General features: G+C 39.5%; 1 protein-coding gene across 3 annotated transcripts in view; it reads right to left on the bottom strand.

Moving 5' to 3' along the window:
• Positions 1-2,713: 2,713 nt before the first annotated feature.
• Positions 2,714-17,066, bottom strand: part of eya1 (EYA transcriptional coactivator and phosphatase 1) — a 44,388-nt gene continuing 30,035 nt past the window's right edge. For all 3 annotated transcript variants that reach the window (XM_081352212.1, XM_081352214.1, XM_081352213.1), the window contains 6 exons: positions 7,105-7,163; positions 6,854-7,014; positions 6,556-6,670; positions 6,158-6,279; positions 5,438-5,538; positions 2,714-3,479 (listed from right to left, as the gene is read on the bottom strand). In XM_081352212.1, the coding sequence (XP_081208338.1) occupies positions 3,399-3,479; positions 5,438-5,538; positions 6,158-6,279; positions 6,556-6,670; positions 6,854-7,014; positions 7,105-7,163 (639 nt within the window). In that variant the 3' untranslated portion in view covers positions 2,714-3,398. The remainder of the gene's footprint in view (positions 3,480-5,437; positions 5,539-6,157; positions 6,280-6,555; positions 6,671-6,853; positions 7,015-7,104; positions 7,164-17,066) is intronic.

Raw genomic sequence — 17,066 nt, 5'->3', positions numbered from 1 at the left:
GGTGTGTTTTTTTTTTTTAGAAAAACACAGGGAAACATTTGTGGAGAGGAGCTGTTATTGGAAGCATTTGGCTGTTCTGCAAAGAGAAATCACAATTAGGTGAGGGTTTCACCTTCAACTATCCCCAAGAATAACACAAACCGCCCCAACTGACAAATCGCTGGTGCCTATGTAGCACGATTATAGCGTATTCCCCTCATCTGAATCCAGAAATACAGCTAAAACAGAAAATCAAAGCTTCTATCTGTCTCTTTATAAAGAATATGATGAGACAGTAAAAGAAAAGATACATTTCTGTCAATTTGTGATCAATTTAGACATCTAACATTGTTTTTGCATCATATTGGGCCCCATTTTAACAATCTAAACGCATGGTCTAAAGCTCACGGCGCAAGTTCACTTAGGGTGTGTCCGAATCCACTTTTGCTAGTTTAACGACGGGAAAAATGGTCTAAAAGGGTTGTCCCTATTCTCTTAATGAGTAATAGGTGTGTTTTGGGCGTAACGTGCAATAAACCAATCAGAGTCTCATCTCCCATTTCCTTTAAAAGCCAGTTGCGCTTGCGCCATGGCGGATTTGCAAGCGGAAAAACTGAACGCTTCTCTAGTGAGGAAACAGATCTGTTCGTGCACGAGGTTAAAAAGCACATGCAGACGGGACAAAGTGTACGCATGCTGTGGACCCACCTATAAGCTCATATTGCTAACGCGCTCTTTAAATAAAAAATAAAATAAAAAATACTGCACCATTGACTTTAGACCAGGTTTCAGTTGGTATTTCAGTTGCCTCAAAATAGCAATGCGCCTGAATACACCTCGTTTTCAGAACAGCACGCCCATGGGCGCACAAATGCATTTGCTATTTAAACAATGTGACTCAGGATGTGAAAATGATAACTGCGTCAGGCTGAAACTAGCAAAAAACACTTGCGTCACGTCTGGCGCTGCATTGTACCGGGTGTATGATAGGGCCCATAGACTGGAAGCGAGTCCCTAAAATGAACTGAACATATTGACTTTAAATGTACTTTGAAATCCCACATATTGTTCTAACAGTTGCTTTGCACAAAGATGAGAGGAACGGAGAGCTTTATATGACATTACATCAGTTATGATGTTTTAAGCAAAAGTGCCATACATGACGTGTTGTCTGAGAATCTGTTGCAGGGGGAAATGCTGAACTGCAGACCACCAAATGACAAAAGAGGCCACACAAATCCCAATAAAAAAAAGAAATAATAAAAAAAGACTTTTATAACGCTATCCTTCTGTGCGTGTGTGTGTACATGTATATGTAAAATGTTAATATAATGATCTCTGGACACGCATCAGTTGCTCATATGTTCAGAAGACCGCCATTCCAAAACACTTAATTTGGAGGCATTTGATCGTAGGACCAAACAGTCAATAAATACAAACTCCATGGCAGAATATTGCAAAGCCACCATTTCAATCACTCGCAAAAAGGGGAAATGTGTGTAACAGTTCACAAATCAGTTTTTATTAATTTAAACACAATCAAATAATAAATGTCAAAAACATCTGTACACATCTTTTTTTGTAGACACAACAAACTGTGTTTCACAATGAGGCCCACATATCGTAAATTATTTCCAGTTTGCATTATGATTGCATCATTTATTTAAAAAAAAATGCTGTGTTAAATCTAGAAAACATCTACTGTTACCATGATCTAGCAGCAAAATGTGATTCCCCAGTAAGGGGGGGTGGCGGGCGACGCAATAAGAGGGGTGAAATTGTAAATGTGGTGAGAAAAACTAGGCCAGAGAAGACGACCTCACCTGCAGGAGTCGAACATCATCATGTGCCGGGAGGGAAAATTAGAAACAGATCGAGTTAGCTGGGGAAATTCACAGTCGATAGCACATGTATGTTCTAAACTCCATTGTGAGTGTGTGTGTGTGTGTGTAGGTGTGAGTGAGTAGTGGCTTTCTTTCTTAAAGTCTAAGAGCTAGAGTTTCCAGTCCACAGTTACCTTAGAACTACCAATATGCATCATGAAAATCCAACTACAGTGGACTCAATCAAAATAAAAAGACTACTTCATACAAAAATTACACTTGCTGTACAAGACTTTCTGCTTTAGCGCCAGTACAAAAGATAATAAAACCTATTTAAGCTTAAATGCCCGGTTCAATGTCCAGCTCGGGCAGGAGATAGTACTGGGAGATACAGACATTTACACTCAGTTTGAAGCTTGACATTCAGAAGATTATTATTCTTATTATGCTGTTTATGTTCTTCCTTGGGAGTTTGAGCTACCGTTGGGACTTAATTCACTCTATCCGGTATGAAATTCTGACAGAAAGAGTCACATTTCACTGTGGAGAAAGTCTCTACAAGTTCTCACCACCAGAAGCGTACAAAGGAGGAAACAAAACATCACTGAAGAAAAATACGAAATTATTGACACTTGACATCCATGCTTTTGGTCATGACAAAACAATTATCACAAAAAAAAAAAAAAAAAAATCCTTATCTACATTTATTTATTGAATGAAACCTCGAACACGTCAACACTTTCAGGCTTTGCACGAGCTACTGCGGGCAACGCCTTTACGAACTTCCATGAAGCGCTTTCCACAGCATGTACCTTAATCAATATAGGAAAGAATAGTCCAGTGATTACAAATTTACACAAAAAAAAATGTCTGTACACGATTGTCTCTGCAATGTAAATAGTGTTTTGTTAAATTTTTTTCCTTAAATTACTTAGAAAATCCTTTTTCTTTCTTCCATAAACTTCTTGGTGTAGTGGAATCAAAGTACTTTGTAACACAAAAAGGCACAAGTCTCTTAAACAAAGCGCCTTTTTTGGGGCCGGTGCCGCTCCGCAAAGTCTCTTGAAGATTATAAATAAGAAGAGCAGGACATCCAGGGCGATGGGGCTGGAGAAACGAGAAAAACGAAGGGGCCGTGCCCGACTGTCTTTGTACCATCGATTGAGAAAGACGGAGACGTAGAGACAAAACATTACACCAAGTCGCAGTGGGATCGGAGTCCTGCTGAGTTCCAAAGGCATCGGTAGCTCAGTTTTTGTCACAGGTGTGAACCCTTGCCGAGTCCCCCGCGTAGACAGGGCTGTAAAACATTTTGATGGCTTTGGAAAAAAAAGCCAATTCACAGTAACCAGGGCCAGCAGCTGCAGCGCCATAAATTCACTCTCCTCCACTTCGAAAAAGGTTTAGGGTTAAGACGAATTGCGGCCATGTGTCAACACGCTGAGAGTGTCGCTCTCTCTACGCTGTGTGTGTGAACGATTTTGTTTTTGGTCTGGTGCTGTTGGAACGCAGACGCTCGGGCGACGAAGCAGGCTGACGGTGCTGGGTTTGGGTCTTCAGGGCCCTCGCACGCCCTGGGACAGAGCCGTCACAGTGCTACAAGTACTCCAGGTCCAGAGCGTGGTGAAGGGCCATGAGGTCAGAGTGGCTAGAGATCCTCCAGAAAGGCATGTTGTGCTGGAAAGGACACAGAGAGCAAGAGTGTTTGAGGGTGAAAGAGAAAATAAAGAAACACAAAACCTGCAATGAACACTTCACTTAGAAAAACAATCACGGGGAGTGCCGAATGAACAGCCTTGATGGCCCGTAACATCACGAGACTTGAGAAGAGGAAGGACTTGCAAACTACAACCGCTGAAGCGGCACCATACCATTGAGGTCACTCAGTAAATATCACTTTAAATAATAGGCTAGTAATAATACAAATATCACATTTTGACAGTTAGCTTAATGACATATAAGAAAATAAAACTAAATATATTATAAAACATGCAAAGTTCTTAGTAATGTTGTTTTTGTATGCATGTTGGTTTCATATGGTTTTACAAAAAAACATTTGGACCTTTTTATGTAACATTTAATGTAAAAAAAAAAGTGGTGTAACCATCAAGTGAAAAATAAAAACATTTTTCTTTCATTTTTTTAATGTATATGCACAAATATCAGAAATGATTAATTCATAAATATCATAAAAATTTTGAGGAGGACACATGACATTTTACAACCTGAGCTAATTTTGCCTTGTCATAAAAATATTAAATGATCTGATATTTTAAGAAACTAGTTTAATGTTTTTTTTTTTTGGCAGCTAAATGTTAAATATTAATGGGCAGTGAAAAATTTAGATATAAAAATTAGAATTATTATTATTTTTTTTTTAAATGTAATACAAAATTACTTCAAAAATATTAAATATTTAAAAATATACAAAATAAGCATAAACCCCATAATACTCCTCAGGAAAAGGAATCTCCAGGTGGGAAATGAAAACTATTAAATGCACTATATATATCCGGACACAACACTGCAAATGAGGCATTGTTCCTGGGAGAGGCCACAGGGAAATATGATTCTGCCAGAATGAAAGAAGCTTGTCAGCTCAGAGAAGTCCACACACAAACCATTACTGAGTCTTATCAAAGGTATAGCCTCTCTCAGGCATATGTTCCGCTTAGAGAAGCTTGCACTGACCCTTAAAAGACTCTTTTCTTTTGTTTTGTAAATTGTCTTTGCTTTTAACTTTAAAAGCCAGAGATGGTATCTCCCTTTTCCTTGGTCGGTTATTAACTAGAGGGGAATTGTTTCTGGGATACGATGAAAAAAAAAAAAAAAAAAACGAAAGTATACAAAGGTTTGTCTTTGCTTTGGTGGTTTCATACAATGTCACCCTTGACACCAGTGTTGTATCTGACAAAACTGCAGGTTTCTTAAGTGCCAAGGACTTATTAAAATCCCCGGTGTAACATCTAAACACTTTGTTTCAGAGGAAATGGGGACTGACATGTAAAACTTAAACTTGGTGTTGACTTCCTACGTTCACATTCCTTCTATGATTAATTGACAACATGGAACTAATCACTTGGCACAATATAATAAAGAATCACATCAACACTCATTCATCTGTTTGCAACCTGTCTGAACAACAATCTGCTTTGATAATTACATGATGAATAATTTCAGGTTTTGTGGTTTATAGCTCTGGATTTACATGAAAACTTGGCAGAGGTTCTGAATACACAGGCAGCAGGTAACATAAATCTTCTGGTTCGAAGAACACGAGTCGTGGAAAACAACACTAAGGTGTTTGGCTGCCCCTCTGACGGTTCTAATGTTCTTCTGAATATCCTCAACTTATCTAACAATGATTTAAGCCTCTCAAATGCATGTTATATTTATGAAATGGGCTCTCTAACGTGCCTGAGAGGACTTGTCTAGCATTACAAATGGTGAAACGGCACAGTCACATGCAGGGACGTGTAATTATGTCATCTTGCCTCCCTTTACATTTGAGCTGTCAAAAGAATTGAGCTGATTACAATGTGAGATTTATTCTCTCGCTGGTCCAATGACATTTTTCAGAGAATGGATTGAAGATTTGAAGGAAAAGTGGTGTAGAGTTCTGGGTGTCTTCGTACCTTTTTCGACCCTTGCTCCTCCTCCACCCCGTCCCCCACCACCACATAAACAACTTTCCTCCCAAACCTCTGGATTACTCTCTCGAAGCAGCTCTCTTTTCCTGGGGAGAGGAGAAACAGGTTAAGTTTGCTCCGGAAAGCAAGGAAGCCACATCCAAGACCAAGCCCCGGTGAGGGGCTCTTTAAATACGCAGTAAGTTACACAAAATTACGCAGCGTAAACACTTTGCCTTGGGGTGGAGATACGATAAGATCGATGCTAAAATAAAAGTAGTCTGAAAAGCATTATTCCTCCCAGAACGTGGGACAAATGGCTAAAACAAGCCAAATCAACCTCACATGCAAATGGAGGTGCAAGGGCTTTGCGCAATTGAAAGTACGAAAGTAAAGGTTGGTGTTTATTTTGCATTCGAAAAAGTGCAGAGGCTGAAAAGAAGAAAAAAAAATGTCAAAGTGGAATGACATAAATTTGCCGAAGTGGTTTCATATGTGGACCTGAAAAGGAGAGGCCCAGTTCAGGCTGAGCTCCAAGAAAATAATCCCAGCCTGATTAGACCTCTTCCTGAACATCAACCCTCTCTTGTGTCTGCCACTTCTGCAGCCTAACCCAATCACACGCCATGTGTCTTGCGCTGTTTACACATAATATCATAGTAATTACGGCCACACTCCAATAGAATCCATTCACACACAGGTAGTTAATACTGAGCTCACACTTACCTATTTTCGTGGCGCTATAAATGTTTTCAATTGGAAATACTACTCCCAGTCCGTACAGAAGGACCTTGGCGAGGGCAGGTATGAGCTGTGTTGTGGTCACTAAGATGTTCACACAGTTTGATCTGTAATTGAAAGGCAAATTATGTCAAGTTAAAGCCCACAGGGGAGGACAAGTCTAACAAGCGTGCCATTTTGTCATCTAAAACGCCCCGTGATAAATGGACCTTTAATTGTTGCAAATACTCGGTGCCCTAAAATTATATCTTTTTTTCAAAATAATACAGAGAATAAGTGTTCTTTGAGGTATTGGGGTATAAAGAGCACCGTTATTCATGCCTCTCCCTGATTTATGTGTATCAGTGATGGGCTCTATATAATTCGCTCGTGCTAAGGCCTACCTTGAGTGGATTAATGTTAGTGCTTTCAGTGCCAGTGTTAACCAGGAGTCAGTCAGGGCTTCAATTTCTGCTCGCAATTGCAACCAGGCTTCCCTTTTGGCCGGGCCAAGCAGACCTGAAATGAACAGAAACATTGTTTGAGTTGGACCGTCCTGCGAATACTTTGAGAAATTTAGAAATTTACCCAGACCAAGTGGTTTCTGCATAAGGGATTATTTGAGAAACTTATGAGTGCTTTTGTTGACGCACCACCCCTCTTCCCCAGCAATTTTAGAAAAGCAGTTTATTGGGGGATTACCTCCGACGTTATTTTTATAGGTGGTGTAAATTTCTTTTACTCGTCTGTAGCGGAAGGCAAGCTTTCTCATCCAGTCCACACCTCCTCGTACGCCGGTGGCCAGGCACAGGTTGGCACTAGTGGCAGCAGCGTGGAATCCGTCTGTGCTAAAATTATATGTACTGAACGGAGAAGAGAGAAAGAGAGAGGGCTTTTGAGCTCGACTTCAGCCAGAGTGAACTGTGAAATGGCTAGTATGATGCCAACTCTACCTTAGATCCTGCCCGTTGTCGTCCGACGACACATCGTCGATATGGACTTGATCGCACTCCTAGACACAAGCAAAACAAAGGATGGTGAGCCGACTGGAATTAAAATATACCACTTTGATTAATTGTTTTCATGTGCAAAATTGGGTTCGATTTGGCAGCTTGAATCCATGAAGTGAATAATGTCAACAACTGTTGAATTCCCAATTGAAAGCTCTCTCCGCACCAAAAGCTCAAATCAACCCTCAACCACTTCCAGCCCCTAACCCCCCACCTGCTAAATCTTAATAAAAATAAACACCATCATCAGGGGACCAGGGATCCAACCCATTTGGTCACTACCACTAGGGGGATCTCTTGATATGCACATCTGCTGGTACGGAAAGTCAATTGGGACGGGATCGGTAGACTCCGGGAAGGTAGAGGTGGCCTCTCTGTGTTAGGTCTGCTAGTCCAGAGACTGGTGCCTGAACAAAGAGATAGCTGTGGGATAATGAGTGCGTCTGTGCCCCCTTCAGGGTCTCCACTTCTTGGAGAGGCTGAATGATTCTACAGCTCAAAGCTGATTCAGCCAGTGTACACAGTAACACAAACCAGACTTTCTGGTAAATGTAACGTACTAGAAAAATTGAACCTGATGCTAACCGCCAATGAAATTATGACCTCTGATTGCTGCTGAGCCACACACCAACACAGCCTGAGGCCAGCTTTTTGGAGAAAGCAGACTGAAAATCTGTTATTAGTTTTCCATTTATAGTCGTCCTCTCCCACCTCCCCTTGCAAGAGCCCTAGATATTAGTGAGTAGGACCTGAGCATTCAAATCAAACAAAAATCACATGGAAAGACAGAGTTGGTGGCTTGGGCGTTCCAAAAATCATATGCAAAAAAATTAATAAAATAAAAATAAATTAATACATTTAAATTAATAAATACATACTTATATAAATGAGCTGACCACCATTCAAATTTCAAGTTTAATCTAACAATTTACTTGGTAGTAGAATTTTAGAAGAGGTATTTCCTTTTAGCCATTCCTTAGAATTTCCTTTCCAGAACATTAAGCCTTTTAATTAAGTTTCAACTGGCTGCTAAGACACAAACATACAAAAAGGACTTCCTTGTTTTAACTCAATCTGAACCTGGCCAAATGCTGACGTTATTGCATTCCTGTCTAATGCTACAGCAGGGTAGGGGTAAGCGCTTTAGACCGTAAACCTTTTTTATTTTACTGGTTCCCCTCTGAACAAATTTTTCATCTCTCTGGATTTGTGGGGAGAGGGAGGGGAGAGCGACGTGAAGAGAAACTCAAACCAGCTGTTCTTTAACAGAATTAAAATCTTGACCCCCAACCCCTGCTCTAATGCAGCCATTCTCTCGCCAAGCCTCTCCCAGCAAGCCTCGAGATCCAAAGAGGAAAAGACTTTGACCTGGTGCCCTGCTCCTCCTCTCCAGGGCTCCACAGGCTCAGATAAGGGGGAGGGGGCGGGAGGCGGGTGGGTTTGTGAGGGGGGAGTCGGGGTGACCTCACATGGAGAACTCAGAGTGTTGCGGGGCCAAAAGATGGACTGCCAATTGCAGCCACAGCTCAGGAACACCTCCAGCTATTTGTGTAATCTGTTTCTAGATAGTCAGCAGTGGATCTGTAATACTTCTGAAGTACCAATTTGTTTTTCAAAGAGGACCTTTGGACAGGCCAAAATCATTACAGAAAGCTGGGGCCGCCGCCACAACGTTTAATCCTGAGTATTAACTGTTATGATGACAAATGCGCCATTTCAGATAAATAAAACATGGAGTATTTGAAATATTTCTAACCAAGGTTGATTAAAACATCCAAAAAAACACATTCCAGTAGATTTGCCCTTGTTCAATTGTGCGCAGCTGTCTAGGTCTCTTGACACGTTACCATCTCCCTTTGACGGAATCACCACATGTTTACATTGCCTTTTAATTCTCTGGTTATTACGACACACAATTAACAGTCTTGTTGTGGGCTTCCAGACCTCCGGGATGAAAGTGAGGGCAGAGAAAGAATGCACAACCTCTAGCAATTACTGCACACAGCTGGAGCCCACATAAACCACTTGACTGCCACTCTGGTAGCTGCACCCAGACCCTAATGGAGCCGCCCGGTCCTAATGTCTTACAGTAACTCATGAGACTCATTAGGGCAGCTTCTTAAGCGCTCGTAAACACCGTTAAGCCTAATGACAGAGGATGGGCCAGCTTTAAGTGGTTAAATACAGCATGTGGTTGATCTTCAAGGGTGGCTGTCTGAAGATATCTTCAAAAACGTGTTATGTTGAAAGGAAGAGATACTGTAAATATTGCTTGAAGTTTAGCACAATTGAGCTGGTGGTAGGAATTCAATTGAAATAATGGGGTCAATGATTTATAAGAGAGTTCATGATAGCATGTACTTTAAAACACACTTTTTCTATTCATGTTGGTTGCATGCTTTTGAACTTTTATACCATTTTCAAGGACGGTTTACACTTAATGAACTGAAAATATAATGTGGTGTATCCATTAAGTAAAAAGTGATAAATATACATATACTGTACATATTTAAATTTAGTTTTATAGCTAAATTGAAATTAAATAATAATTAAAAAAATGCAACAATCTCATTGCTTTAATGATTTTTCTGCATTGTAATATAAGGACATTTATTAATTTTTGACATTATACCTAAAAAATATAATAATGTAAAAAACCTAAACAAGCAATTAAAAATGCAAATTAATTATTTTATGCATTTTGAATGAATATATAAGAAACAAATTGTGTCATGTTGACCCCTTTAGATGGCAATGAAAGTTGAGTGTGATTAAGTGTAAATTGGTCTGTCTTTTCTTCATTGTGGATCTCCTTGTTCACCAAGAAGTGGTTCTTTCAAACCTAAAATCACTCATAACCAACACCAGATGTTCCTACAGTAGGCTGTGTAAAGATCCTCCTCTGCAATCCATACATAATTACGTCTTACACAAACACTTTGTCTCTGTTTAATTCATCAATTTTTTGATCTCTTCTCATTCGTTACACTATATGAAGGCCCTGGTAGACGAAACAAATGTGTAAACGTGTGGGAAAAACTGTGGGAAACTGCAAGAGAAGCCTAACAAACTACAAAATAAACACCTTGAAATCAGCTCTTCTCTATTTCCATTCACTCGCTCTCATTTTCTTTTCAGTTCCTCCTCTGACTATCCAGGCCTAGAAAAACCTTTTCATTTATGCGAACTATCAGAGCCTCCTTTGTTCGGCTGGCATCTGTCATTAAGCAATCAGGCTGGACTGGCTGATTCTTCCTGTTGGCCAGAGGAAGGGCTTTGCTGCCGACTGCACAGAAGCAAATGCTGCAGAACGTCAAAAAAGAAAATGATTATTTAAAACTACAAACCTCACTTTCTCTCTCGTCCCGAGCTGGAAACATCCGTATTGCATTACTCTCCCTGGCTACCTCCGTTTCTCTTTTTTTCCCTCTCTCTCAGCTCAGGCTTTCATCCCTGGCCGTGCCTTTGGGCCAGACCCTAAACTTTGCTGAATCTCATTCTGGAGAAGGAACCAGCTCCCCACACAGGTGAGTGGCCCAGGTAACAAAGGCACAGTGTGAGTGATTACAGCCATCATCACAACATTCCTCCAAGCCTACAAGCTAAGTCCATGTGAAAAAGCCCAATCCATGGTTCGCAGGTTCTCAATGCTGCCTCTCCATTGGCAGGGTCTGTCATCCCCCGTCTGTGAGGGGGGTTCACGACCCCAGTGTTTGCCCCCCCCCCCTCCCCTTCACTTTCCCACCACAGTTGGCCCACGCAAAGGGTGAGAGAGGTAAAGGGGAAAGAGGGAGGGTGCAGCTTACCTGTGAGTCGGACACAGGATATGGAGAACAAAGAGAGTTCTTCAGACCCACTTCATTCCAATCCACAGTTTGTGCTTGAACAGTCATGGAATTCAAACAGCCGAGTAAAACAAAGCTCTCTGGAAGCGCGACTTTCCTAAAACCAAGGCTTTTCGCGCTCTCTCATATGAAGATAGAAAAGAGAAGGGGCCAGATTTGATGAAAATCTTCTTAAGAAGATTAATTCTGAGAAGTTCATAAAAACATTCCTAAGTACAATTATTAAAGTTCTCCAAAAAAAACATCTTATTCTTTTTCTTAAGAAGGCTTTGGTATTATTTGATTGTATGGCAGTTCTTGCCGAAGACAACACACCAAAGGAAGTCTTTTTATGCTTCCTGTAGATTACCGTAATAATCATAAAAAGCATGCACACTATTTTTGGTTTGTGAGGTTCAATGGGAGTTTAGCACTCAGAATCCCACTTTTTAGGGTTAGGTTAGGTTAGGGTGCCATGTATTTTAAATCTTTTTTTTTAAAGAGTATGTCACAAGATTGAGCAGAGATGTTGAATTCATTTGTGCTCCGTTATTTTACGATGACTTTTAAGAATTCTTTTCAGCAATTCAAATTCTTCTCAAATTGTGTCTTTAGAACAATCTTAAGAAAAAAAAAAGAGATAATAACAGTCTTAAAAAAAAAGAGCAGTTAAGAAGAATTTCATTCTTAAGTGTGTTTTGTGTGTAGTAAAGTAAACTTGAGTAAAGTAAGTATGATGGAGAGAAGATAATGGAAAAGATGGTTTGAATGTGGTCAAACATGGTCTGGTACATCAACACCAAATGTTCCACTGTGTTTCTACCTTATAGATGTGACGCAAGTAAAAAAAAAAAAAAAAAAAGATTTGTCCAAATAGGAACACAAGCAAAACCTACTCTTTTTAATACCCTAACGTTTTGAGGATTATATCAAATGATAAATTATTTTCACATTTTGTCTTAATTGAGGGACTTAATTTAAAACAAAACCTTGCTTTAATCCAAAAAAACTCTATTTATACATAAGGGTGAGCAATCAGGTTCTAAACCATCTTTTGTCACCACATTGTTTGTAACACTACATTTTCCACAGACGCACAACCTTTATTGCTTTTAGGCCCCATTACTGTGGGCTCCTGGGTAAGAGAGGGGCCGATGCTGAGAGAAGATAGACAGGCTGACTTTAAAAGCTCTCCTTTCTCTCTTTAGTCATTCCAAAACACATCAGGGCTCCTGCCTGGGGACCTCTGGAGCTCTGACAGCCAAAAGACACTACCTGTGTCTAGACATAAAAACACATTAAATCCACCGAGTCAATCGTGTTCCCGAACACACAACACGTGCAGGGAAAGTTATGATAATGACTTATTTCACTTTCAAAAGAGTCACTCCTCTATTTTGGTTTGCTCCAAAGAGCTCGAGGAATTGTGATGGAACATTTGCTTGTGGTATTGGCCAGAAATACAGTATATTAAATAACAAAGCTATCTACCTAAATAACCGAGAGGACAACTGGAAACTAAGATAGTTGAATTGCACTGGAAAGATGTTAAAGCGCTGTGTTGTTAAATAAATAAATAAAAAGTCACAATAATGCATTTGTAAAAATAAAATAAAAACACCTCTACTTGATTCCAGCTGTAAACTGATAAGCGAAGCCCCTCCATCCCGGAGGTGCTAAACCCGTCCCGTTTGCAATGTCACCGGGTTGGCCTCAGGTATGCATCGGCCGAGGTACGGCCGGGGATAATTGAAACCGTTCCCACCTCAGCAGAGTCAGGGAGGAGATCTCTGTCCCGCAGACGGCTCTGTGTTGTTTTCTCTCCCGGCGAGCCGTGGCCCTTCCCTGCTGAGAGGGAGCACGGCCGGGCCTCCAGAGACGCACATTCCCACACACCAACCCGCACTCCACCTCTCACCCAACACACAAGAATGCTTTCATCCCCAAAACATCCTCACACTCAGGTACTGCACGCAGCATATCTCACAAGCTGGGTAATTGCATACAAGAGTTATGGTATAACCAGTTGTGGTATAACCAAAGAGAACAACGCCAACAAGTCTCTGCGTCCTGTACAAATGTGTGATTTGTCCAGTAAAAATACTACTGTATTTCTTGTGCCTTGTTCTGTCCTAAAAATAACTTAATATTTCAACAAATTAAAGGATTATTAATCCTATTAATTATTAATTAGTTTAATTTTTATTTCTTTTTTATTTCTGAAGTATCATGTGACATTGAAGACTGGAGTAATGATGGCACAGGCATAAATATCATTTTAAAATATATTCAGATAGAAAACAGTTTCTTTAATGTTTTTTTTTTTTTAAATAAAATAAAAGCAGCCTTGGTGAGCATAAGAGACTTTATATATATATATAGTGATCTTACTGAACCCAGACTTTTGAATGGTAGTGTATTTGATGTTACATGTAAATACATTTGACAAAATATAGTACAGAGTGGGTTAAAAATGGTTTTATAAATATTTTATATTTATAAATGTAAAAATAGAAATGGGCCTGGAGATTTTTAAGAATATAATATTTTTAAATATACAATAAATGTTCAGCAACACACACTTTGATTATCCATTTAATAAATTTATTCGTAAAAATGGCACAGGACATTCTGCACACTCTATTTTAGTATAAAACTTGTGGTTCCTGAAATTTTCCTCTGTCATGAAGAAATTTGAATCAGTATACTGCAATCAATACAAGGATCATATTGCTGACAAGCATGAAATATATTCTGTCGCTGTACAATATTAATAATTATGTGAGCCAAAAAATCTAAAAAACAAGACAGAGTGTCTCTTTTTTCAAAGACCTTTCTTTATGTGTCTGCTCGGTCACAGTAGTGTATGTGTGTGTGTGTGTGTGTGTGTGATTTATAACCCTTAAGAGCAATACGACATGCCTCTTCCTTTTCATTACTTTCCTCTATATCAACATTCATCTGTTATTATCAGAATACATAAAACTCCCATCAAACACAGGTGCAAGAAAGCGGGCGGAACGACAAATAAATACCAACCCATCGACTGCACCGAATAGTGTAACACAACACAACGCAACATGACCCCACACATCACCAACACAGACCGACGCTTTAATCAGACAGGATGTGACCACGAGAAAATGTATCCATGTGGATTTATACACTAAATACAAATAATTACAAGTCAAAGTCTTGTTTTATTCCCCAAAATGAGCATTGTAAGTGCTTGGCACAAAGCAAAAGCTGAGAGGCTGATAGTGTATTTCTGGATTGTGCCGGCTGTCCTTTGCACATTTGTCTAAGTTACACAGTTGACAATCACCAATCACCATTAGGCATTTGTATGTGCAAAGCCAGAGGGAAATCCCTTTATGGCTTTGACTAAATTAGACCGAGCATGTGCATTTCTACAAGGTCTAAAATACATATCTGCTGTGGTATTATTTACAGTTTGAAATTCTCCCACCAATTCAGTGCTGATTTTTATTTTATTTATTTTTTTATTTTTTTTTGTCCATCTGAACACCCCGTTTACTTCAAAGAAAACATTCTGTTACGGTCTAAAGTACAGAAAGTGAAGTATTCAGCTATTGCATGCAATTGTCGTTTTAAGAGAAATGTCCTTAGCTTTAAAGTGTCAAAACGAAATGTAATAATTCCGTTGCTGAGATATAGCAGAAAGGAAAAACTGCACATTGCACAATCCAATCATTTTACAAGATGCCTCGACAGCCGAATCATACGCGAGCGGTTTAAACACATGAAACGAAATCAAAATACAGGACAGATGTTGTGAAAAAGCCACATTTAAGCTTTGTCACAAAACTGTCATATTTTTTTTTCAAATGGGGGGGGGGGCATACCCATTATACAAAGTGCAGTGGGCACAATTCAGTGTAGCCAAACATACGGAAATATTTAACAGCCAATTGCTGCCAATTAACTTTGATCAAGATGAGTGCGATTGGAATCTCCCCGTCACTCGAATGTCTCGGGCAGCACAAACATTTTCTTTCTCCCTGGTTCTCGTGGCAGGAAAAGCAGAGCGAGGCCGTTGACTAATGAGACTTGGCAGGCTCGCAACAGTTCTCCTCACACTTAAGTATCAAACAAAACATTTCCTCCTCCGCGAGGTCAGCCACAAGCAGGACATGGAGGAAAATCAGTGGGTCAGTGGAGTCGGGTTCTGGGACGAGGGAAAGCGGCTCGCCAGCGGTGTCTGGGATCGGGTGGGTTCAGCGGGCTCGGTTAGATCTGGCCTGCAAAGTCTGCTACTTAAAGGCATAGTTCAGACTTCTTTTATCGTTTATTCACCCTCATGTCGTTTCAAATCTGTATGACTTTTATTTTTTAATGGAATTCAAAAGGATAAAGTTCAAAGAATGTTCAAGCTGCTCTTTTTCATGCAATTACAATCAATGGCAACTGAAGCTTTCAAGCTTCAAAAAGAAAGTCATGTATCATAAAAGTGGTGCATATGACTCAATTGCTATATTCCAAGTCAGACGATTGCTTTGTGTGGGAAACAGACTGAATTTTTCTATTTTTTTATTATTATTCATTGATTATCTTTCACTGCAACCGGATCCATGAATCAGTGAGTTAACTAAAAAACATTTTTTTATTTTTTGTCAGATTATGTTTATTGAACCAAAATAAAAAGAAATCTTTAAAAAAAAAAGGTTTTTGTTGAGTGTTGAAAAACACAATATATATATATATTATATATATATATACTTAGTTTTATGAACAAAGGTGTGTAGTTTTTATTGTGGAAGGTAAAACATAAGTTAAATTAAATTTTACTTAAATTAAGTACACTCAACTTGGATGTTTAAGTCATTTCAAATTAAATTACACTAAACTGACTTAAAATTTGTTGAATCTAGTATAACTTTAAAAAAGGAGAAAAATGATTTACTTATTTTGATGAGTTAAAGCAATGTAAAAACATGCTTATTGATCATATATTTTAACATGATTTTTCTAAAAAATGATATATGGATAAACAAGTAAAAAGTTGGTTCACTCGAGTGAGTGTTCATCTGGAAATATTTCTAACAATATAAAAGTTATTCTTACATTTACTTTATAAAAATCATTTAAGATTTCAAAGCAAAAAGACAAGTGTGAAACGACCTGAGGGGGATGCTTTGAGAATGAAATGAAAAGGCCTTTTAAACTACCAATCAGAAGACTTGTAGCTTAGGCTTGTAGCAGATTGTGTACAACAGGTTTTGAGCATGTTGATAATTTAGAGGCCTTAGAAATATGCATACCAAAATATGATACAGTCGGTTTTATAGGGTTAAGAACTTCAGAACCAGATCTGTTCGATTTGTGAATGAATCATTCATAACAGTTTAATCTCAACTGAATCAACAGATTCATTTAATAGATAAATAACCACTTAAAGTTTGGTCTCTTCTAACACAAGGCCATGGTACAACTTCAGAAGACTTGGAATAAGAAAGAAAGTCAGGTGAATAAATGATAACTGAATTTTTATTTTTGGATGAACCGGCTTTTAAGGGTTTGTTGAATTATTAGCATATTTTTAAGCCTGAAGCTATTTTAACAAGCCATATAGATGATCAAATCACTAAATGACATACTAGATCGAGCAACACCAGAACTGGTCAAACTGAATTGCACTGCTATGAACACATGGAGTGCTGCCAATCACGAGTAGAAGTGACCCCACCAGTTTCGTTTTCACCCCTCACCAGGCGGGGCAGACAGACACCTAGATACCCTCTCAGTAACTGCCCCCGGGGGCAGATTTTACACTGATCCTACATGAATCAGGCAGAGCGGGCAGACCAGCCGTTTTCAGACCGTGACTGAGAGTCAGAGACATCGAGCACACAGCATGACACGCAGACAGTCAGAGCACGTACAGAAATATTAGAAGCTGACAAATTGGCCTGGGCGGCAGGGAAGGGAGGGGGGTGGTGGTGGTGGGCGCAGGTCGGGGAGACTGACAGCGCATGTAAAATTCATAGTGTCCCATGGGCTCCGAGGTAATACTTCACCACTGAGGGACGTTAGCGAGAAATAGGCACCCTGCTATTAAAT

Source organism: Scardinius erythrophthalmus (assembly GCF_964197995.2).
Source record: "Scardinius erythrophthalmus genome assembly, chromosome: 22".
Classification (NCBI taxonomy): Eukaryota; Metazoa; Chordata; class Actinopteri; order Cypriniformes; family Leuciscidae; genus Scardinius; species Scardinius erythrophthalmus.
This window is presented reverse-complemented; position numbering and strand designations above follow the sequence as displayed.